The 23741-nt window shown below is 43.8% G+C and overlaps 1 protein-coding gene across 2 annotated transcripts; it reads left to right on the forward strand.

Annotated features, from left to right (window-relative positions):
- Positions 1-1892: 1892 nt before the first annotated feature.
- Positions 1893-17780, forward strand: RAB17 (RAB17, member RAS oncogene family). 2 transcript variants are annotated; one of them, XM_074190440.1, is made up of 6 exons: positions 1893-2256; positions 3594-3753; positions 10645-10796; positions 13141-13266; positions 14735-14828; positions 16021-17780. In XM_074190440.1, exons 2-6 carry the CDS (start codon positions 3597-3599, stop codon positions 16134-16136), a joined length of 645 nt encoding a protein of 214 aa, XP_074046541.1. In that variant the 5' UTR covers positions 1893-2256; positions 3594-3596; the 3' UTR covers positions 16137-17780. The 2 variants fall into 2 exon arrangements, with proteins under 2 accessions (XP_074046541.1, XP_074046542.1); XM_074190441.1 differs by lacking the exon at positions 1893-2256 and adding an exon at positions 2289-2470.
- Positions 17781-23741: the final 5961 nt, after the last annotated feature.

Here is a 23741-nt window from a genome sequence, read left to right on the forward strand (position 1 = left end):
GAAGAGGAGGTGGGAGATGAGGGCTTGTGGTGAGGGAAAACAAGCTAGATCACAGAGCTCTAGAGGGAGGGGGAAGTACAGGGGGGTTGGAAAGATGGGCTGGGGGTAAGTGGATTCTTGATTCTGTCCAGACTTAGATGGAGGCCTTCTCTGACACCAGGAGGGGCGTCCCGGTGGTAAGAAGTCCCTCCACAGTGGTGGGAAGCCTCCAAAGCATTCCTACTCCTCCCTCATAAACTCCTCGGGGCCTTTGGGAGGAATTATTCAAGTGTCCCTCTCCCGGTGCAGGGGTGGGGCTGGCGGGCTAGAGGCCAGTTTCTCTGGAAGGGGAGAAATAACCAGAAATCTGCTCTCCAAGAGGCTGCTCCCCATCTCAGAAACGATCGAAATTCAGACCAGACTACCAAATACTCCATTTTCCTGCCCTTTGCTCCTGGTGAGGCAATGCTGATTCTCTGCCATTAGACCCCCACCTTCCTAATCCCTCTGCACCCCCCCCCCCCAGTAAAAGATATAAAGGGAGACTTGAAATCTTAGGATTGGTCATCCTGGTCATCAGTTAGTCTAGAGTCTGGGGCCTTGATCTTTGGGGGTCACAATCCCCTTTAGTGGCAGGCTGGTGAAGCCTCTGCCCGGCCTCCCCTCCCCTCAGAATCACGTCTTAGACAATGGAAGGAAACACTATGTCAGCTCTCTAGAAGGGAAAATAAAGCTAGAATGTTTTCATGAACCTCTTGAGACTCTGGATCTTTGGTTAAGAACTTCGGTCTAGAATCCAAGGTTTTGAGCTAGCATGGACCGCGAGTTTGGTTTTGGTAAGTTGAGTCCCTTGTCTCACAGATGAGAAAAAGTCACATGCTCGAGCTCAAGCTCGTAGGCAGAGATTTGAACCCCGATCCCCTCAGGAGTCTTTCCCCAACACCAAGCTGCCTAAAAAGCCAAGAGGCTGAACCCCAGCTCAACCCTTGTCCTTTTGTGCCTCTAGCTTAGGTTTCCTGAAGGTTTCCTTGTTCCGGGGGTATGTCCATGCCTTTGATTTGATCTCCCAACACAGATACTCCCTGTTCTGGTCTGCCCAGGGTTTAGTGACTTGTCCAGTTCACAATTAGCCTCAAACCCAAGCCTTGCAGATTCCTGGGCTGTATCATCAGCCACCACCATTCCATAGGACCCTAAATCTGGACCCTGGGAAGGATCTTAATGTCATCTAGTTTAATCTCTTTGTTTTAATGGCTGAGGAAACTGAGTCCAGAGAAATTAGTGAAAGAACTTGCCCAAGATAAAACACCTAAATGAAATTTTAGACTTCCCCTCTGCTTCCCTTGCTGACTTTCCAATAGGGTGAGGATTTGAACCCAAGACCTCTCCCCCATACAGGGCTCTTTCCTCTGACAGGCTGCCAGAGGAGAGGGGGCTGAAATCACTGGTTCTCACAAGAATTAAAAAGGACTTCAGAAGAAATCTGAGTGAACCCAACTCCCTGATACTGCCCAGGAGTCCTTGGACAAGTCACTGGGTTTCAATTGTTTATGTGTAAAATGGAAAGGTGGGCCTACATGAACTCAGGAAGCTTTTCTCCCTCCAGATCTATGTAATTGAGTCTTCTTGGGCCTCAGTTGCCATGTCTGTAAAATGAAGGCGATTGGACTAGATGGTCCTTTCTGGCTCTAAATCAATGGCTCATAGTCTTCTGATCAGAAAAGAATTCCTCTTTGCCCTTTGGCAGGTGGTTGCCGGCCTTGGATCATCTGGCTCCTGGGTCCTGGGTGGGACTTGACCCTCCTACATTCTGGGGTTTATGGCACAGCCCTTTGGCCTTGTCCCTGGTTGGGCCACTGGCAGCGAGACAAGTGGACCTTCAACTCACCTTGCCCCTGGTATGCTGTGTGTGTGTGTGTGTGTGTGTGTGTGTGTGTCTGTGTGTCCGTGTCTGTGTGTGTAGGCAGAGCTGCTTTTCTTCCTCCTCCCTCTCTCCTTGCCTCCTTTGTCCCATCTTCAATCCCCCCAGAGCCTCTGAGGACTGGCCAATCAAGCGACCCCGCTCAGGGAAATGAGGCCTGTTTGGTTCCAGGAGAACAATCCAGTTGAAAGGTGAGCTGCGGCCCGAGCCGCCTCAGCCAACTACAGAGCTGGGGCCAAGTGAGCCGGCAGCTATGAGGAAGTGAACAGGACCTGCCCAGCCTTCTCCCGCCCAGCAGCCAGCTCTCCTTGGAAAGGCCCTTAGGCCCGGCGTGCCAGGCCAGGTCCCCAGCCCAGGTGAGTGACCAGGAGGGTGGAGGCGTCCCCCAGGGACTCGTGGGTTCCTCCCTGGGCTGCCGGGGGAGGGTGACCCGCAGGGAGTCCAACACAAGCCACTCACACACTCCTGGCCGGAACTCATCTGGGCAAGGGACCTTCTCCCGTGGGGCCAGCCGGCTTACAGCTTCTTGATCCTTTGTCCTCCTTGTGGCCATTTCTGAGCAGGCAGGAGGTAAGAGCCTCCCAGATCTGGGTGCAGCCCCAGGGGCTGCAATTCCAACTCTGCCCTTTGAAACTTAGGGTAGAGTTAGATCCCCCTGAGCCGTGTGACCCCAGCCAAGTCACTTCCCCTTTGTCTGATTCCTTCTCTCTAAAATCGTGTGTTGTGTGTCCATGTCTATATGTGTGTGCGTATCTATACATTGTCTATGTGTGTGTCAGGGTGCATATGGGTGTATATGGGTAGGGGAAGACTTCCAGCTCTAACTCTGATTCAGTGTTGTTATCATCCACTCTTTCTGGGCCTCAGTTTCCCTCTCTGTAAACCAAGGGGGTTGGGGTCCAGGATCTCTGAGGTCCCTTTCGGCTCCCTCTCTATGGTCTCATTTACCTGGATGACTTTAAGAGACTCATCTCACTGCTCTCCCTCCTCGGCGAAATAAAGAGGGGATTGTCTCTTTCCCCACTGCTTGGGATGTGTGGGCAGATGATGGGGTCCATCCGGGCTGGGGGCATCATGGCCTCTCAGAGCTCTCCTCTCACATTCTAGTTTCATTCCTTTTTTAAAGGGCTTCCCCTCCCCTATCCAACTCCCCCGTCATACTTATATTTCTCCTCTCCCCCTGCCCCCATCTTGATTATATTCCCCCCTCCCCATCCTGCCCCCTCCCCATCCTGTCCCCCCATCCTGCCCCTCCCCATCTTGTCCCCCCCATCCTGCTTAAATTTTCTCCCAACTCACTTTCTTGCTGGAGATTTGGTGAGGCCCGGATGGAAGCTTCCTTGGACGAGTCAGCTCTTTCTTTAGGGCAGAGCTAATGAACAGTGTTAGGAAGATTGGGGAGGGGGCAATATTTCAAATATTTCAAGGGGGGCGAGTACTTCACCCTGACTGCAAAGAACTGAAATCCAAATGGATGCATAGAAGGCTAGGACTGGAAGAGAGCTCCGGGCCCAGCCCCCTCATCATACCCAAGAGGAAAGTGAGGCCCAGAGTGACCGGGCATGAACCTTCTCCAGGGTCACCCGGCTCTAAGTGCAGGGCTAGGATTTGACCACAGATTTTGTTGGTTTGCACAACTGGGCTTCCCCAGGGCCTCTGCTACCTGTTTCTGACGGAGGGTATTTCCTTGCAGGGCATGGCACAGGTGGAGGGAAATGCCCAAGCTGAGAATGCCTCCCTCCAGCCCCATGTCTTCAAGGTGGTTCTCCTGGGGAGCAGTTCTGTGGGCAAGTCGAGTCTGGCCCTCCGATTCATCAAGAATGAGTTCAAGGAAATCCTGCCCACACTGGGCTGTAAGTGCCTTACTTTGCTTGTGCTTGGGGTGGGGGGTGGGGTTTACAATGAACTGCCTTTGGGTATAATCCTCTTCACCCTTAGGCATCGTTGCCATATTTGGCCAGAGAGGTTTCCCAGAGAAATCTAAGGGGAGACATTGGCTATGGGAGTTGTCTTTTCTTATGGAAAAGGGGTGCTCCTCTTGTCCTCAACCAGAGGGACATAAACTTAAAAGAGCACCTTGGGTAGACCTTGCCAAGAGGTAAATTTGGACTCAATATAACAAATAGGGAGACTATCTCCAGGTGGAAGAGATTCCTTAAAGAGGCAATGTGGATCTCACCTTCATCAGCCTAGGGGCCTGTAGTGACTTCTTGGGAGAACAAAGGTGCCCTTTACTGGGAAACTCTGGGACATTCTTCTTTCATTTCTTGGTGGTCCTCTTCCCACTCAGTCCTAATACCTTAGGAATGAATGAATGGATAAGTCCATCCAACTACCTGTATAGCAATGAATATGTATGAATTACCTATTGGACCTTGAGTTAAGCCCTGGGGATGCATCACAAAAATCAAGCTCCCTGGTCTTAGGGAGGGAGAATGTACCCCTTTCCCAGATAATTAAGTGAAGGCACATGAAATAAGTATAAAGCAAATGAGTCTAGGTTCAACATCAAAGGCAGTGGGCTGCTAGCTGCATCCTCCTGTTGGGCAGGGTCGACTTTCTTTTTTTTTAGGTTTTTTTTTTTGGCAAGGCAAGTGGCTTGCCCAAGGCCACCCAGCTAGGTCATTATTAAGTGTCTGAAATCAGATTTGAACCCAGGTCCTTCTGACTCCAAGGCTGGTGCTTTATCCACTGCGTCACCTAGCCTAGGGTCGACTTTCGATGGTGTCCATCTCTTCTGCTCTCCAGTACCAGGTAGCTTTGAATAAGCAGCAATTCATTCCTTGAAGGGCAGGTTTCAGAGCTAGACCAATGTTAGGAATCTCCATTTCTATTTTTGGTGGCCCTCAGGAAAAGGGTCTGGAGATGTTGGGACAGCTGAAACCCTGTGACTTTGGAGCATGGTGGAGCCTGGATTTGAACTCTGGCTCTGGCTCCTACTCCCTGTGTGACTTTGGGTAAGTTCCTTCCCCTCCTGGGCCTTGGTTTCCTCTTCTGGTAGGCTTTGAGGGACTATGACCTATGATTTCCCCCCATCTGCTTCAATTCCCCTCTCTATAAAATGAGGCAATTGGACTGCATGACCTCGAGGTCCCTCCCAGCTCTAGATAAGAATAAATAATTACAATAAACGTGTCATTTCTGTAGGGCCTTAAATTTTCAGAGCATGGTACCTGTTATCTTATCTGATAACAACCCTGGAAAGTGTCTCCATATTATAGAAGAAGAAACTGAGAAACCGAAAGAAGAAGGACCTTGTCCTGTGTCACACAGAATTTGAACTCTGGTCCTCAAAGACTTTTTATTTTTTCAGTTGACCCTCGAAATGGAAAGCCTGGAAAATTAAACTAATACCCCCCATGGACAGCCAGGGGAACAAGAGATCTGGAGCTTCCGGCATGGGCTGACTTGGAGTGACCAGGTGGCCCTGGAAGGGCGGCAGCTCAGGAGGGAGCTGGAAGCTTCTTGCAAACCTCCAGGGAGGAGGACTGCCCTCCACTGATCACACTGAGCACCCCTCAATTCTGTTCACTAAAGGCTTTGTGGGTGCCATTTTATGGGGCGAGAGCGACATCTAGTGGGCTTTAGAATGATAGCCCTGGAGCTATAATTTTGTTTGGCTTAGGAGAGAAACTGAGGACTAGGGCGCTGAATCAACCAAAGTCAATCCATTAAATGTCAGTTGGAACAGTGAATAGAGCACCGGATCTGGAGTCAGGAAGTCCTGAGTTCAAATCTTGCCTCAGATGTGTGACCTGAGTCATTCCCTAAACTTGACTCTGCCACAGTTTCCTCATCTGAAATCATTAATTCTCTCTCAGGCTTGTTCTGAAGGTAAAGTGAGATAATGTTTGTAAACTGCTTGAAAAAAAATCCTAAAAAAACCCTAGAAATGGTAGCTTTTGTTAACAAATGGCAAAATCAGGGCTGGGGCAGGTTATTCTGCGTTTCCATTGATCTGTGTGATTTTTATCTTCAGATCTTTAGAGGCAGTGGGGTTCTAGTGGGGTTCTAGGTATTGCTTCCAAATAGCAACATGGGCAAAATAGTAATATTGAAGATGGGTTTGTGCTTTCATGGGAAGCTCAGGGTCAGCAGAGAAGTAATCAGTCCACTCTTCTCCTCCTGGCCATCTCTAGGTCCAGCAATCTGCTTGGGCCTATTGTTTGTCCTGGTATATACCCTGTTCTAGAGGCTGCTGCTGAAATCTGGGTAATAACCATTCTTCCTCTACTGGGTGCCACCCCGCCTTTGAGTTATTCTGGATCTCTTTCCTGAGGCTCTCCAATGTCTAGGAACTTGCTGTAATCAGTATAATCCCTCCTTTTTCTCCCCAGTGACTGAGAGATCAACTTAGATGCCCACTTTCCCATCTATATAGGTATATGATAGTAACTAACATTTATTTAGCAAAGTCTTCTATATATTTTATTTCATCTGATCCTCACATCTCTGGAAGGTGAATTCTATTGTTACCCCCATTCACCTTTAAGAGACGTAAATGACTTGCTCAGGGTCACACAGCACTTAAGGCTGAATTTAAATTCAGATCCTCTTGACCCTAAGTCCAATACTCTACCCACTGTACCACCTAAATAAATGTTAATTTACAAGGGAAATTTAGTGGGGAGGGCATGAGGAGCTGGGGATCAGGAAAGGTCTCCTATAGATGGTGAAGGATCTGGAGGTTCCCACTTGGCCCAGACTAGGTCTGGAACGTGCCGATATTCTGTACTGCCAATTCTAGGAGGAAAAATTGCCTGATTATAGCTGAGACCAACCTAATGTGTAATTCATCTCTCAGGTGAATTCAGATGAAACTATCCTGTCTTTGTCTGGGTCCTGGAGATGGCCATTTTTAGGAGGGACCAGACAATGCCTTCTTTCTTTTTTTTGAATCTGAGAGGAGCTAGTCATGGGAGAGACCCATGATTAGTCCTTACTGGAGTCAGAGATGGCTATAGCTTATTTGGCATGACAGCACTGTTCAAGCTTCAATTTAGAGAAACAAAGTCTTCATTCAAAGGATTTACTTCTATATTCAAAGAAGACCTAACAGTTTGGATCATGGGTAACATATTAGTTGTCCTTGCTTTGTGGCTGAGTTTGGGAGGAGGGATGGGCCTCATTTACTTTGGCCAAGAGGGCAGAAGCAGGAGTAGATGGAATTTACAAAGGGTCAGATTTAGGCTTGAAATCAGGAAAGACTGTCAATCATGATTTCTGACCCCAGTGCCTTGGGAATTAGGGTGTCTCCCTCCCTGGAGGACTTCCAGCCAAGGTCTACAGGTATGTTGGAGTGCAGGGCATGGGTTGGTGAGATTAGGGGATTCTCAACTGGGGCTCATAATTTTGTTTTAAAAAAGCATTTTGATAACATTTCCATATAATTGGTTTTCTTTGTTAATGTTTGCATTTACAAGTTTTACTTCAAGGAAGACTCAGGCTTTCCCAGACTGCTCAAAGGTCCTGGGATATAAAAAAGGGAAAGGACCCCTGGTTTAGATGGTTTTTGAGTACTGACTGACATCTGAGAGCTTGGGTTCAAATCTCACCACTGACACTTACTATCTGTAGAACTTTGGGCAAGGTTCCCCAGCAGGTTTTACTAAATCATTCTGGGGCCCAGATTCTTTGTCTTTGAGGGGAAGACTTTGGATTTGCTAGTTCCTGAGATCCTATGATTCTCTGAGTTCAGGCTGCCCCGGAGTGGAATAGGAAGACTTGGGAAGCAGTGATGGAGTGGCTTTCCATAATGGGAGGTCTTCCAGAGGAGCCTAGGCTAGCATTTGTCCCAGGTGGTATAGAGGGGGGTCCTGGTCAGTCTCTATGGTTCCCTGCTGTGCTGCTTCTGCAACCATACACCAGATGGCCCCGGCTTCATTACTGAAAAAAGTCCATAATATCACAGGAGCCACCCTGGGGTTCTCCGTGACTGGTAAGACGGTTATCATAGTAAAGGAAAAAGGAAAATCATAGAAACAAAATACTTGCTTAGTCAAGTAATTTTTGTTCTATGCCTATATACAATAGGAACAGCTGGCAGATGATGCAGCCCAACTCAGTTTCCAAAGTTAGATCCAGGAAGTCTACTCCTGGAGGAGAGGAGGTGAGGTGGGTACCAGGCTGAACCTGAGATCAGGTGACCTGGGCCTTGGTCCTAGCTCTGCAGTGCAAACACAGCATGACTGTAGGTCTCAGTTTCTTCACTATAAAATGAGGATAATAATATTCTAATTATCATGCAATGATATCATAATAATAACTATTGTCCTCATAGGGTTCTTAAAAGGAAAAATTTTGCAAACTTTCTGGTGAAAATATAAAAATATAATGTAAAATTGTAAAATTTTGTAAATTGTAAATTTGTAAAAAAAATTGTAAAAAAATGTAAAAATATAAAAATAATGTAAAATTGGCATCGATTTATATACGTATATGTTTTCCTCACTGAATGTAAACTCCTTGAAGGCAGGAACGGATGTATTTTTTATAAACCCAGCCTCTAGCAGTGCATGGACCATTGGAGGCATTGGGAAAATAATTGATGATGAGTTGATTGATTTATTGAGTAAGATCCTGGCAAAATGGAAGCTGCCAAGGGAAGCTATTCCTCCGTTGCTTCTGTAATGACCTGAGGGTTCAAGTTACAGGATAATAGAGGTAGAACCAGTAGGGCCTTAATGATCCACATTTTCTAGATGAGGAAATAACTCTCATTTTTAATGGATGGGAGAAAGAGGCAACTTCACTGGAACATCCTGGGTGTGCTTTCCATTAAATAGTCTTATAGAAGTGTCAAACATATGATCTTTGGACATTATCCAAGTCTCTGGACTTCTTTACTATATTAACAATGATTATATATATATATATATACATATATATATATATATTATACTATATATATGTACTATATTAACAATGATTAATGTCCCCAAGGACATTAATTAATTAATTAACTATTTATCTACACCAATGGGATTAATGTCCCCAGGACATTAATCCCATTGGTGTAGATAAATAGTTCCCTGAAGTGGTTGGATGTATTAAAATCCATACTATTTAGGGAGCAGCTAGGCAGTGCAGTGGATAGAGCACTGGACCGGACTCAGGAGGATCTGAGCTCAAATCTGCCCTCAGACACTTGATACTTACTAGCTGTGTGACCTTGGGCAAGTCACTTAATCCCATTACCTCACAAAAATAAAAACATCTACACTATTTGAAGATATAAATTTGTAATTTATGGGCACTGATTCTGGCTCAAAGGAAGTAAGCAGTGCAAATTCAAATTATCCAGCCACTGTAAGGGATTATTATTAGCATTAATCCAGACCTTGCTCTACATCCTTTAGTTTTTTACATATTTGAAGTTAAAACATCTTAGCATTATAATAAAAATAGTTTGGGCCTTGCAGCTCCCTTTCCCCACCCCACCCCCCCAGGGTCTCAGGAATGCCCAATGTCACGCTTTGAAAACAACTGGTGGAAGGATGCAAAGAAGAAAACAATGTTCTAGATGTCCTTGAGGAGTTTAGAATCTTAGGCTCCAAACAATCTCATTCTGCGGACATTTATCACGCACCTACTGTATGCAAAGCCAGACACATCCTGGCTGTGACTCTAGGCAAGTCGGTTAATCTGTCAGAGGATCTCTCTTAGTAGTGAACCAGCCCTAGTTGAGGGACAATGACAACACAGGTTCAGTCCCCATCCTAACGAACCCTCTGTTTTGTATTAAAGAGAGGAGATAGTTTCTTGGCCGCAAGAATCCTTGGCATCAGGAAGACCAGAGTTCAGATTTCACCTCTGACACATACTGACTGGGCAAGGTGTGATCCTGGGCAAGACAATGTCTCAGCTATCTAAGATTGTGTGTCGTAAGGAAATGCCAACCTGTATGGGCAATGGGAGATTTCTCAAGCAGAAGTTGCTGATATTAATGAAGTCACACATCTAGTTTCAGTCTCAGTCATTAGGTTTCAGGTCCTGGGCTAAGTAGCCCGAGACAGGAACCAAAACAGCCCCTGCCCTCAGGGAGGTTCTATTCCACTGCAGGGAGGAAGATGCAATATTTATATAGGAAAAAAATAAACAATGTCAAGAACAGAGAACTATCAAGATCTAAGTGTGTGTGCGTGTGTGTGTGTGTGTGTGTGTGTGTGTGTGTGTGTGTGTGAGAGGGAGAGGGAGAGGAGAGAGAGAGAGAGACAGACAGAGAGAGAGACAGAGATAACAGTGGTGGTGGGAAACTAAAAACTGTCATATGAGAAATATTTGAAGGGTTGAGGGAAATTTGATCTAAAGAAGAGATGACTGATGGGTGAGAGGACCCACAATAGCATCTTTAACTATCTGAAAATGAAGGAAGGTTGGACAAGACTTAGCCTCGAAATTGTCTGGTTTGATTCCATCATAGAGCGTGAAAAGGGAATTTTGTGATGTTACCAAGTAGTTGTCCTTTGGCCACAAGGTGATAAAGGTTTTGGTCCCAATGACCCATAAAACAGCTCCTAGATCATGATGGATAATAATTCTTGCTTCCACATGTTCTGGCCACATGTTCAGAAATGCAAGATAAAATTACATGAAGCCTGGCCGACTGGCCACTTGTCCACTGTGTGACATTGGGGATTCCCTTTGTATACAGGTTGGTGATGGGGTTCTTGCCTTTCTGACTCTCAGATCTGTGATAGCTGCCTTCATTCTGAGACCCTCCTTGTGTCTTCCTTTCCCACCAGGTGCCTTCTTCACTCAGATAATGGAAATGGATGGCTCAGCCCTAAAGCTGGAGATCTGGGACACGGCAGGGCAGGAGAAATATCATAGTGTTTGCCACCTCTATTTTCGGGGAGCCAATGCTGCCCTTTTGGTTTATGACATTGCAGACAAGGTATGGATGTGCTGATTGTTCAGCCTTTGATAGATATTTGGGTCTATTCCTATTTTAAAAGATCAAATACAGTGAGAATCCTGGGATTCTTTCAGTCACCATGTAGGTCTCTGCCCTTTTTGGTCTCCCTGCCTTTTTCTCTCGCTTCCTAACCCATAGTTCACCAGAGGCGTCATCTGTACAATCTGCTCCCTTCACTCCGAGATGGCCACCCCTCCCCAATCAGGCCCTCTTTGTCCTTTCTCTGGACAATTGTGGAGGCCTCTCACAGGTCTCCTTGCCTCCAGTCTCTCCAATTCTACTTTAATTCAATTTCTGGTCAGTCAATAAGTGTTTATTCAGGAACTACTATGTGTGGCACTGTGCAAACTTTTGAGGATACAAAAAAAGGTAAAAAAAAAGAGGAAATACAGCCCCTCAAGGAGTTTACAGTCATCCAGTATGAAAACAGCTCAGTACAAACGAGATAAATGAACTTAGACTGGGATAGTCAGAGGATAGGCACCAACTAAAATGGAGATGACTAAGGAAAGCTTTCCTGTAGAAGGCAGAATTTTAGTGAGGCCAGGTGATAGAGAGGAGGAGGAGGAGGGGAGAATTCCAGGCCAGAAGGACCACCAAGGAAAGTGCTAAGGGTCTGTGTAGCTGCCACAGGGATCGTCCCCAAATTCATGAATCATCTTACTCTCTTGCTCAGTGAGTATCAGCGGCTCCCTATTACCTACAGGATCAAATGCAAGCTATTTTATCTGGCATTTAAAAAGCATAAGTGGTTCCATCTGAGATTACATTGCTCTCCCTAACATACTCTATGTTCCAACCAAATTCTTCCAGGCTCTCTTCCCTTCTATGAAACAAATTTGCTTCTTACCTCAGATATTTTCTATAGAGTTGTGACCCTGGGCATGCTACTTATGTGCGCTGTACCTCAGTTCACTTATCTGTAAATTGAGTATAATAATATCACTTGCCTCCCAGGGTTATTTTGATGATCCAGTGACAGCATATTACTAGTGTTTTGTAAATCTTATGGAGCCACAAATGCCACCAGTTATTATGATGGCACCACCTGTCACCACTGTCCCCAGTAAGTCATCCCTCCTCACTTGAGTCTGTTGGAATCTTAAACTCCCCATAAGACTCAGATCTCTAGTGCCACCTTCTACCTGTATTTACTTATGTGGGTTTATGTTATATCGTTGAGCAGAATGCATGGGATGATGGCTAGAACTGGGTTCAAATTTCACCTCAGACACCTATTATTTCTATGGCCCTGGCTAAGTCACTCAAGTTCCCTGAGGCTCAGTTTCCTCATACATAAAAAGGGGTTGGACTTGGAGACCTCATAGATCACTTCTAGCTCCAATCCCTGAACCTGTGAGGCCAGGATTGTTTTCGTTTCCCCTTTTAATCTCCCAGTGTCCAGTAGAGTATTTAGTTATTGGTAGACACTTAAGAGCCACTGATCCAATTGATCTGAGCATTCACTGGAAAAATAAACATGGGAGGCACGTTCATTCTCATTAGCTGGTCTTAGTATACTAACCTAGGTTTAGGTTCCCTCAAGTTAGTTTAAAAAAATCAGTTGATGTACCATAACACTCCCTCCTGAGAAGTAAAATTCCCCAAGGCTGCTTACAGAAAATCAGCTTAGACAGACTGTTCCAGGTGCTCTGCCTTGGGTTTGGGCTGTTGTTTGTTCTCAAAGGACTAGGCTTCAGCTGAAATGCTTCCATGACTGATCTCCATCCTCTGGGTTTTCTCTGTGACAGCAGCAGCCAGAGAGTAGCTCTCCTGGAAGGCCACATGTTCAGAAATGCATGACAAAATGACATGAAGGTTGGCTGACTGGCCACTTGCCTGCTGTGTGACATTGGGGATTCACAACACGTTTAGCTTGTTACCAGAAAGCATATAGCTAGAGGGCTGAACCCTGGTCCAGAAGACCTGGGTTCAAATCTTGGATGTGATGTTTTAAGTCTCAGTTTTTTTCTCTTTAAAATGAGGAAAAAAACCCACAACCTAAAATGAGAAAAATAGGGGCAGCTAGGTGGCGCAGTGGATAGAGCACTGGTCCTGGAGTCAGGAGTCCCTGGGTTCAAATCCGGTCTCAGACATTTACTTAGCTGTTTGGCCTTGGGCAAGTCACTTAACCCCATTGCCTTAAATAAATAAAAAATACAAACTATTAAAATGAGGAAAGTAATCCCACTGGGACATAGCTCACATATCTCCACTGATATTTGTACTTTGTCAACCTTTGTAGAGTGCTTTTAGCTCTTCCTTCTACTTTGTTCTAGCCAATCACACTGAAGAGATTGTCATAGATTGTTGTCTTTCTAAGAATTCTTTCCAAAGGGCCCAGATCTGGTGGAAGGAGTTGGAGAATGAGTTTCAACCTGAAGAAATTGTGGTGATTTTGGTAGGCAACAAGACTGATCTTGAAGACACTCGGGAAGTGACCCTCGAGGTATGTGCTTGGTCATTGTCTGGAGACCATTACTGGCTGGTGCTCCAGGTTAAAAGAGGATAGTCTTTTAAAAAATAAGGTTTATTGATGTCTTTTGTTTACCTTCCATGAGGCAAACCAAAGTCTCCTTTGTGGAAAAAAATACTGTTAAATGTACGTATTGGACACGACAAGGCATACCATGTTTTGTCATGGGGGGGGTCCCTCTTTTTTAAAAGTTTTATTTATTTAAGGTAATGGGATTAAGTGACTTGCCCAAAGTCACACAGGCAATTAAGTGTCTGAGACTGGATTTAAACTCAGGGCCAGTGCTCTATCCATTGTACCATCTAGTTGCCCCTCCATTGGTTTCCCATCACTTAGAACTCATCTGAGAATATCATGATCTTGTGGAAAAAAATGTTGGATTAGAAAGTAGGAGACCATCAGGAGAGCTGGATGATGGCTGATTGACTGGTTTGGACCAGTTCTAGCTCTCCTTGATGCTTTCCATTTTCTTCTTGTCTGGGCTTTTGGGAGCTCTGAAACCCAGAAAAAAAAACCTACGATCTTTTGGGGACTTGGTTTCACTATTATTCTTTGTAGAAAAGGTCAAAGTTGGGGAAATCAGTAGAGGTCAAATGCTAAGACAGAGAGAAGTGGAGATTCTTTAGTTTTGTCTCTTTAGTCACAGATGAGGAAACCAAGGACCTTTGTTAGCATGGACACAACTCACTTTACCTTTATATTCCAAGTGCCTATGCAGTATTGATCTTTACAGTATCAGACATTCCTTTCATCACCAGATACATCCTCAGCTGAATTTCCTTTCAGTTTTGTCCCTGCAGCTTCATTAGGATCAGAGCTACTAATGGTTGTCCTCTACTTTTTCTCATAGAATATTCCACACCTGGCCTGAGGGGTTCATCTTCCTATGTCATTTTTTTGGGCAAGGCAATGGGGTTAAGTGACTTGCCCAAGATCACACAGCTAGGTAATTATTAAGTGTCTGAGATCAGATTTGAACTCAGGTCCCTTTGACTCCAGGGCCAGTGCTCTATCCACTGCACCACCTAGCTGCCCACCTATGTCATTTCTTTGAACAGTTTCAAACTATCCACAGGGCTTTCTCTGCAAAGCTATAGAAGTGGTTTAATATTTCTTTTCCCAATGAATCACCTTTTGTCAGCACTCTCCACCATGACCTATCTGTCTTAGCTTAGCTCCTAATTTCATTGAGCCACACTAGCCCTTCCACCATGCCAAGGCAGTAATCCAAAGAGGGATGAACTTGATTATATGCCAACAAATCACTCACATTCTTTACCTGGAAAATGAGAAGGTTGGAGAGGTAATCCCTCCCTAATACCCTTCTGCCTCTAAAGTGAGAAAATAAGCCAGTAGGAATGCCAGTGACATCAATCAATGTCGGTTTTGAAGATTCTAGGGTTCCAGAGTCATACTGGGCCCATTCTCTTCTCTCTTCCAGGAGGGAAAAGAATTTGCAGAAAGTAACAAATTACTGTTCATTGAAACTTCAGCCAAATTAAACCACCAGGTGACTGAAGCCTTCAGTGCTATAGGTAAGCAATAATAATAAAACAATAATGACAGCAATCACTTAATAACAATTTAAAATGATGACACTAGATAACAGCACTTATTGTATAGGCATTTGTGTAAAGTACATTACAAATGATTCTCTCATGTGGTCCTCCTATCAAACTTGTGACATAGGGGTTATTCTCATTTTACAGGTGAGGAGACAGAGATAGACAGTCAGAGATGCTCAGAGGAAGGAGATGCAGGTTTCCTTGTGGTTTCTAGAGATTACAAGCAACTTCAGTCCTCCAAGTCCTCCTACCTGGGCTCCCCACTAGCTGTTCCCAAGTCCAAAGAGCTCTGTCATTGAGAGGTCATTTAGTTCAACCACCTTATTTTACAGATGAGGAAACTGAGACTAGATTTAAAACTAGAAGGATCATTTAGCCCAGACCCCCTTGTTTTATGGTTGAGGAAATTGAGGTCCAGGAAATAAAGTAACTTGTCTAAGGACATATAACTTGCGGGTATCAGAAATAGAAACAGGAATACACACAAACACACACACATGCATACATACACACAGAGTCCAACCCCTAAAACTGGATTGAAGAACCATTTTTCTGCCAAGGACCATTTGAATATTTATAGTATCATTCTCCTGCTATAATTTGGTCAACTATTTTATTAATTCACTCCTTAAAAAGCTCCTAAATTTATTGAATTTTGAGTTCCACCTATGGTTGCTTTGGCAACACCAGATCAATAGTCTGAGGGCTAGAAGTCCTGGCCCCTGCAGAGAAGATAAGCTCTTTGAGGCAAAGGACATGTGTGTGTGTGTGTGTGTGTGTGTGTGTGTGTGTGTGTGTACAAATACATAGATCCTATACACACACACACACACACATACACATATATATGTACATATGAAGCTTAGGAAATATTTGTTGATTGGGTGATTGAGCGACAGTCCTCAAATGTTGAGGTCTGCAATAGAAGCTTATAGGCCAGAACCTCTCATTAGGAAGCGTGGCCATATGGTCTCTGGGTCTTGTCCATCTTCCAAGCACCTCAGAGCCTAAAAGACTGGGATAGTACAGATGAATAATTTGTGGTATTGATTTGGGAGCTTCTCCCCCCCACATCCCTTAATGTGACTTTCAAGTGGGTGAGGGGGAAGCTAGCTTCTTGTATAAACGCTTTCCGACCTTCTCTTTTCCCTTCTTTTCCTAGCTCGTGAATTATTAAAAAGGGAAGAACAAAATGGGGGTCCAACTCAACAGAAGAACCCCACACTTGATCTGAAGAATACGGGCAGAGCAAGGAAGGGCAAATGCTGCCTGGACTAGGGGGAGCCAGGTGCCATGGAGGACCCCCCCCCCCAATTTGGTCTTCTCTCTTTAAGATGAGTCTCCTGGCCAACAGTTGAAAGCACGGTTGCTTGTCTGGTGAATGGCCTGTCCTGGCCAGGGCTGCTGACTTTGAACGTTGACTGTTGCAATTCTGGACTTGCTGTTTTCCCAAGTCCCCTCCTAGGGGTCAGAAGATCTCTGAGCCTCAGTGGAATGCTTCCTGATGGAGCCTGTGGGGGAAAAATGGGGGTAGGGCTTTGTGGTTCTGGGAGGGGGTACTGAGTCTGGGGTCAGAATTCCTACTGCCTCTGCCTCAGACACTCTCAGGGACACTGGCTTCCCTCTCTCAGACATCATTGATTCATAGTTGAAGGAGAGCCTGGAGGTCATGTGGCTGAATCCCCTTGTTTTACAGAAGGAAAAAAATGGAGGCACAGAGTATTTAAGGGACACAGTCAGCAAGGGTCTGGGACTGGCTTTGAACCCCGGGACCAGTGTACTTTCTGGCTGCCTCCTGATGGACCAGAGGGAGGCATTCCACTTGGTGGCTGGCACCAGGGAGTCCAAGCCCAGTGCACACACCATCCAAACATAACTGGAAAGAACTCAGATAGGAAGAGCAGAAACATTTCAATTCTGTATATAATTCTGCCTACCGTCATATCCATGCGCTCTTCCTAGACTATTAAAAAGATCCTTTTTGAATCTGAGCCTGTTTCCTTATCAGTAAACTGTGATCCTAACACTTGTGTAAAATTACGTTGTAACTATTAGTGCCTCCGGAGTCGTAGGACCCACTTCTCAAACTTACTTGCTATGTATTCTTGGGCACATTATTCTTAGTTCCCTGTGCCTCAGTTTCCCTATCTACAAAATGAGTCAAGCTAAATGATCTCCAAACTCCCCTCATGCCCTAGATATACCTACACCCCTTACTCCCTCCCTCACAGGGGTTGAGAAGGGTAAGTCCTATGCAAATCTTAAATTTGGAAATAGGTTCAGTCAGTCAAGTACCAGGCATTTATTAAATGCTTACTGAATACTAGGCAGTGTATTAGGAACTGGAAATAAACATATGCAAATAAAAAGAAAGATAGTGCTAATGGGGACACTACATAAAGGGAAGCAGAGAAATTGGAGGTGGGGATGCCCACCCCACAGAGAATGATGGAGGCATCCAGGGAAGGCAGCCCAGGGGGAATTAAAGATGCTATTAATTGCAAAACTATTATTTCATTGTCCCACAGCTTTAAAGGAAGTGTACCTGAGTAGATAGAATTCTGGTCTTCGAATCAGGAAGATTTGGTTTGAATCCTTTAGACATTATCAGCTCTGTAACTCTGGGTAAATCAACTGAGCCTTGGTTTCCTCATCTGTAAAATGGGAGTGCTAATAGGACCTGGCTCATAGGGTTGATAGTGAGGTAGTCAATCAATGTGAGATAATCAATCTATAAATATTTATTAAGCACCTATTGTATGTAAGATACTGTACTGTGTATTGGAGATGTCAAAAAAAAAAAAAGAAATGTCTCCCATCCTCAAGGAGCTTCTATACTGTCGGGGGCTGATGATAAATAACAGGTAAAGTGTTTTGAACAGCTTAAATAAATGAATGTGACTATTTCTATTATTGCCATTATCATTATTTTACCTGTCTTTATTATTGAACCTCTAGTACAATCCTGTCATTTTACAGATAAAGATGCTGAGGAGCAGAGGTGCAAGGTCGCAAGGATTTGAACCCAAACTCTCTGACTCTGAATCTTCTTAGATATGTTTCAAATATATGAACCCCTATATTGAGAAACATTTGATGCCTGGGGTAAGTGGTTGGAAAGCTCTCAGACTCTGACGAAGTCTTCCTTCCCTTTGTGGGTGATCTTAGATAATTTTAATCCCTTGGACTTTGGATGTTGGTGTCAGGCTTTGGCAATGGTGTCCTTTGGAGAGTTATGTAGGAGGAGTGATGAGCAGGACCAGAGAGACAGATGGAAGTTCAACGGAACCCAAAAGTTCTAACAGAGCTAATCAAAAGGTGGAGTGGGCTGCCTCACAAGGGAGTGACCTCCCTGTCTCTTGAAGTCTTCAAGTGGAGGCTGGATACTCCTTTTTTGTCAGGTTATGGAGAGGATTCCTATCTAGGATGGCCTCCAATATGTCTTTTAACCCTGTGATTACAGGATTATTTAAGAAAAATCCCCAACAACAACTGGTCTTGGTCCTGCCCCTTCCCAGAAGACCAACAACAGTGTTATGTATCTGAGGCAGTGTGGGCTACTATCTAGAGGACCAGGTATGGAGTTCAAGTTCAGCCTCTGACCATGGGAATCTGGGCACATCACACCTTCCCAGGGTCCTCAAGGAGATTCTCTAGGACTGTTAGTTATTGAGCAGTCATTTGTCTGAATTAATGGAAGGACTTTCCACACTATTTGTTACCTCCCAGGAGACCTCAGGCTTGAACCAAATTAAAATACCTTCTTGAGTCTTTGGTCACTGATGCTTGAAGTGGTCATTTTGTTCTGTTTCTGAGGTTATTTTGGTCATTCCTTTCCTTATTTAGAGTTAATATGAATGAAGCCAAAAGGATGAGGTCAGTCCTTGGGTTGACCAGAGAGCTCCCCCTTGCCTGTAACCACATTCTACAGAATGGGAGTGCAAGGGATTGGGTCTCACCTTGAAAGCCTGGTGAGAAACAGTGGTAGCTATATGCCATTTTATTTCTCATTTAGAAACTTTTTTCCTCATTTATAACACAGTGAGAATAAAATTTAAACCAGTCATCTCATTCTCAATGGAAAAATGGATGTAGGAGAGAAGGTAGAATCATTTGACTCTTATTTTGATTTTGTGGGACTGACAGTAAAGTGGAGGGGAGAACCCAAATTGGAAGTTAAGATCAAGGAGATGCTTCAGTCAGCTCAAGTCCTCAAGCCCAGAAACAATGTGAGGCACTGCAACAATTCATATGATTGCTGGTTGGAATTTGGGAATCTTTGGAAAATGAATGTGGAGAGTGGGAGAGCTGAATAGAAAATGGCAAATGTCATGATTTTTATAAAGGGGAAGAAGGTGGATTCTTCATATCATTGATTGGTGCTCTTGACTTCAATGACTGCTGTAATTCTAGGAAATATTGTTAAAGGATATGATAATCACAGTCACGTTGGGTTCAAATCCTTTTTTTTTAAGGTTTTTTTGCAGGGCAAATGGGGTTAAGTGGCTTGCCCAAGGCCACACAGCTGGGTAATTATTAAATGTCTGAGGCCAGATTTGAACCTAGGTACTCCTGACTCCAGGGCCGGTGCTTTATCCACTGTGCCACCTAGCTGCCCTGGGTTCAAATTCTGATTCTAATACTTACACATCCCTTGTTTACTTAAAATTTTTTTTCCTTTTGAAGCTTATCCTCAAACTAACACAAAGAAACGAATATATACATATATGACAAAAAATGAGTATTGTAAGAGAAATTGTACATTTCTGTATCTTTCAACATATATCTAGTAGAATGTAAGTCCTGAGGGCAAGCGCTATCTTGGTTTTCCATTTGTATTCCCAGCATCTATGTCAGCATCTGGCTCACAGTAAGAACTTGGGCACATCATGTAACTCTCTCCGCATCTCAGTTTTTTCATCTAAAAGAAGGGGAATATAATATAGCATCCAATATCCATTAAAATCCTAAGTCTGTGATCCTATGATTTTTTTTTGACCAACTAGCAAAAATAGTTGAGTTAGGTGAGAAATGGGATCCATGCAAGGCTTTAGAGAAGGCATTGTCTGACCTTGCCCCCAAGGGAATTAGGTGTGAAGTATAGGATTAGGAAAAGGGTTATACAGCCATGGGACCTTTGGGGTAACAGCAGTGCCACCTGGTGGTGTAGGCTGACAGAATGTTATAAGGTGAACTGCAGGGAGAGAGGGAGAGTGATAGTGAACTTTTCCAAGGAAAACACATATTTCTCAGCAAAGAAGATGCCCCTCCTTCCCACCTACTATCCCCGCCCCCCCAAGAGAGCAATCTGAGAACAAGGAATTCTGAGTATAACTTTTACTATACTCATTTTAAAGAGTAAGAAACGAAAATTCATGAAGTAAAATGAATTGACCTTGGTTATATTGCTATTGTTAGTGCTGGAAGATGAATCCAGCTGTGTGGCCTTGGGCAAGCCACCGAACCCCATTACCTTGCAAAAAAAACACCTAAATATAAAAAAACCCACAAAAATAAAAAAACGGAAAATGAATCCCATGTTCATGATTTTCCATTAAACTGAGTATAGTTTTGTTTGAGAGATCAATGACATGGGTGAGTTTTCCAATATGGCCAAAGGGAAAAAATATCCTTCATTGCTGCTAGAAAAAAGTTGTAATTTTGTTATCAAGTGACTCAGAAGGCAATGGAAAGATGTGGAGTGGGTACAACAGCATGTACCAATGTTACCAAAATGACTTGTATGTGGGATGTTAGGTTAGAGGGATCATGGAGAACCTGACTTTGAGAGAAGAATAACAGATGGATAGCCCAAGAGTGACATGGTACCTCCAAGTCATTGAAAGAAATAGATGAGACACTCTCTCCATGGGACAGCACTATGGAGAAAAGACAAATAGTCAAGGGAATGATTATATCAGCATTGGTGCAGGTAGTATAGCTAGGATGCTCCACTGGGACTCAGGAGAACCCAGGATCAAATTCTGCCTCATACTAAGTGTGTAACTCTGGGCAAGTCTCACCATTCTAGACCTCAGCTTCCTTATCTGTAAAATGAGAATAATAGTTGCTCTTGGCTAATAGGGTTATTGTGAGAATCAAATGAGGTAAAACCCATAAAATGCTTTTCACCCCTTAAAAATTCCTACATAAAGGACAGCTAGGTGGTGCAGTGGATAGGGCTCTGGCCCTGGAGTCAGGAGTACTTGAGTTCAAATCTGGCCTCAGACACTTAATAATTATCTAGCTGTGTGGTTTTGGACAAGCCCCTTAGCCCCATTGCCTTGCAAAAACCTAAAAGAATTCCTACATAAAAATGAATTATTATGATTATTAGCAGCAACAATGTCATTATTATCTTAGAGATTCATCAAAACATCAAATTAAAGTGAATCTCTCCCTCCCTGTCTACATATGTATGTAAACACGATCTCTAGTGACCTTTCATACATTCTTTTCATTATGGTAGTAACAAAAATGTTTGGAAAAGTAATGTAAGAAGGTAGTCATCTAATAGATATCTAATTAGGTTCCTTGAGGGTTTACACCCCCCCCCCCCCCATTAAGGACCTATGTTTAAATCCCAATGTTGCTACTTCTTACTGGGTTGGTCTTGGCAAATCACTTCCCTTCCCTGGAATTTAGTGTTTTGTGGGTATTTTGAATTATTTCTGGGGATATTGGATAAAATAACCTTAAAAGTATCTTCCTATTCAAAATCTATGATCTTTTGTTTTTATGAAGTTATTTTCTGAGGTCCTTTTAAGCTTTAAATTGACGAACCTATAGAATATAAATTCAGAGATATATTCAATTGGAAAGAAACAGCATCATAGGTTGCAGTGGTCTGGGAAGGGAAAGGCCATGTGGTTCTATTTTTTAAGTTTACTCTGCAGAAATGTTAGCCTCTGTGCATCCAATGATTCCTTTCTCTACCTCATTTTTCAGGTAGTTGCCAAAGTGTAGATATGATCATGTGTCTTCCAATTCAATGAATTCCACTTACTTACCCAAAGGAGTAAGTGCAAATTACTCTGTTTGGCATTGAATACCAGATATAACCTTTTTCCTGTCTTTTCACTTTTCTTTTACTTTACTCCCCTTCACATACACTATAGTCTATCCAGGTTGGGTCTCTCTACTTGTTATATGTGATGTTCCATCTCATACCCTTATACATATGTCCTGGCTGTCCCATGCTTGGAAAGCCCTCCTTCTCACCTGAACCTCTTCCAATCACTGGCTTCCTTCGACACTCAACTCAAGTCCCTCTAGGAGTTGTTTCCTAGTTTCTTCCCCACCATATTCCCCATTCCCCAGCTGCTAGAGCCTGCTTCTCTAGTTACCTTTCCTTTTCTCAGCATATCTATAGCTACATCTATATATCTGCATTGCAACCATCATCCATTCATCCATCCATGCATCCACATATTCAATGAAAATGTATTAAACTCTTATTTTGTGCCTAGGCTAAGTTCTGTAGGATGACAAAAGCAAAATCATTCCCCCCTCCCCTTAAGAAACTTGAATTCTGGGGCAGTTAGGTGGTGCAGTGGATAGAGCATTGGCCCTAGAGTCAGGAGTACCACAGTTCAAATCTGACCTCAGACAGTTAATAATTACCTAGCTGTTTGACCTTGGGCAAGTTACTTAACCCCATTTGTCTTGCAAAAAAACTATAAAAAAAGGAAACTTGAATTCTATAAGGAGCATAGGTCATTTAAACAGGAAAATGAAGAAAATATAATTTGAGAAAAAAGCACTAATAGTCTGGAGGATTGTGAAAGGTCTCATGTTGGAAGTGGCACCTGAATTCAATATTGAAGGAAGTTAAAGATTCTGAGAGTGGAGATGAGGAAGAAACATAATAATCCTGCATAGGGGGCAGTCTATGCAAAAGTATTTGGCTGGCTCCAAAAGAAATAGTGGGAGAGAAGAGGTATTAGATTGACTGCCTCACTGAAGGTCTGCAGAGTCATCGAGCTGACCTCATTGCTGTATGTCTAGACAGTCTACCAGCACCATGCCAGGAAACTGAATAGCTTCCATTTAAATTGCCTTAGGAAGATTCTGAGGACCACCTGGCAGGAGAAGATAATAAATAAAAACTAGATTTCAAAGCAGTACAAGGTGATGTCAAGATCTCTGACCAGTGGGGAGTTGGAATGGTCATAGGGAGAAAGCACTTTGAGGTCCTTGGTCATTGTGAACAGTATGTGGCAAGCAAGGCCCTGGTTTCTCATTCCCACTCTGCTACTAGTGACCACATGACCAGAAAGTGTTTGTTGTGTTTAAAACATTGAAACTTCAGGATCAATTCCTGCTTTTGGAAGGCTGAGAGAGGGGAAAAGGGAAGAATCAATGCTTGAAGTTTAATTAATGCTTCAGTTTCTGATTTCTAAGTGCTCACTCTGAAAACTTATCAATCCCAATGTTCCTGAGAAATGGTAGGAATTGGCTCCAGCATGTCCCTACTTCTAGCTCTAAATCTATGACACTATGAATGAGGAAGACTTATATCTAGTCTCTGACTCATAAGATCATAGATCCAGCCCTGGAGTGGGTCTTAGCTTGAAACCAATGGTGACATGCACATTTACATTGCAGACTTTGGATGAGCCAAAAAATTGCCCCTCTTTGGTAAGCAAGCCAAGGCGAACCCCTTCGTGGGCACAGCCTCAAATCTATTGGTTTAGCTTCTAATCCCCAATGTAAGTTCCTCCCTCCCCTCTCAGAACAGAAAGTCTAGGAAGGCAGAGACTGTAGTGTTTTTTGTTTTGTTTTTGCAACTGTTTGGCACATCAGAGCTTAGCAGAAAGACTAGTACTTAGGGAACCCTCAAATGGGCATCTTGCTCCCTTGACATCCCTCCCTGAAGTTTAA

This window comes from Macrotis lagotis, chromosome 5 (assembly GCF_037893015.1).
Source record: "Macrotis lagotis isolate mMagLag1 chromosome 5, bilby.v1.9.chrom.fasta, whole genome shotgun sequence".
Lineage (NCBI taxonomy): Eukaryota > Metazoa > Chordata > Mammalia > Peramelemorphia > Peramelidae > Macrotis > Macrotis lagotis.

What these genes read in the sequence shown, in the direction of transcription:
- RAB17 (XM_074190440.1), top strand. Translation starts at nt 3,597, where the DNA reads ATGGCACAGGTGGAGGGAAATGCCCAAGCTGAGAATGCCTCCCTCCAG. An exon ending in AATCCTGCCCACACTGGGCT is followed by an intron (nt 3,754 to 10,644) that starts GTAAGTGCCTTA and finishes CTTTCCCACCAG; the next exon opens with GTGCCTTCTTCACTCAGATA. An exon ending in TGAAGCCTTCAGTGCTATAG is followed by an intron (nt 14,829 to 16,020) that starts GTAAGCAATAAT and finishes TTCTTTTCCTAG; the next exon opens with CTCGTGAATTATTAAAAAGG.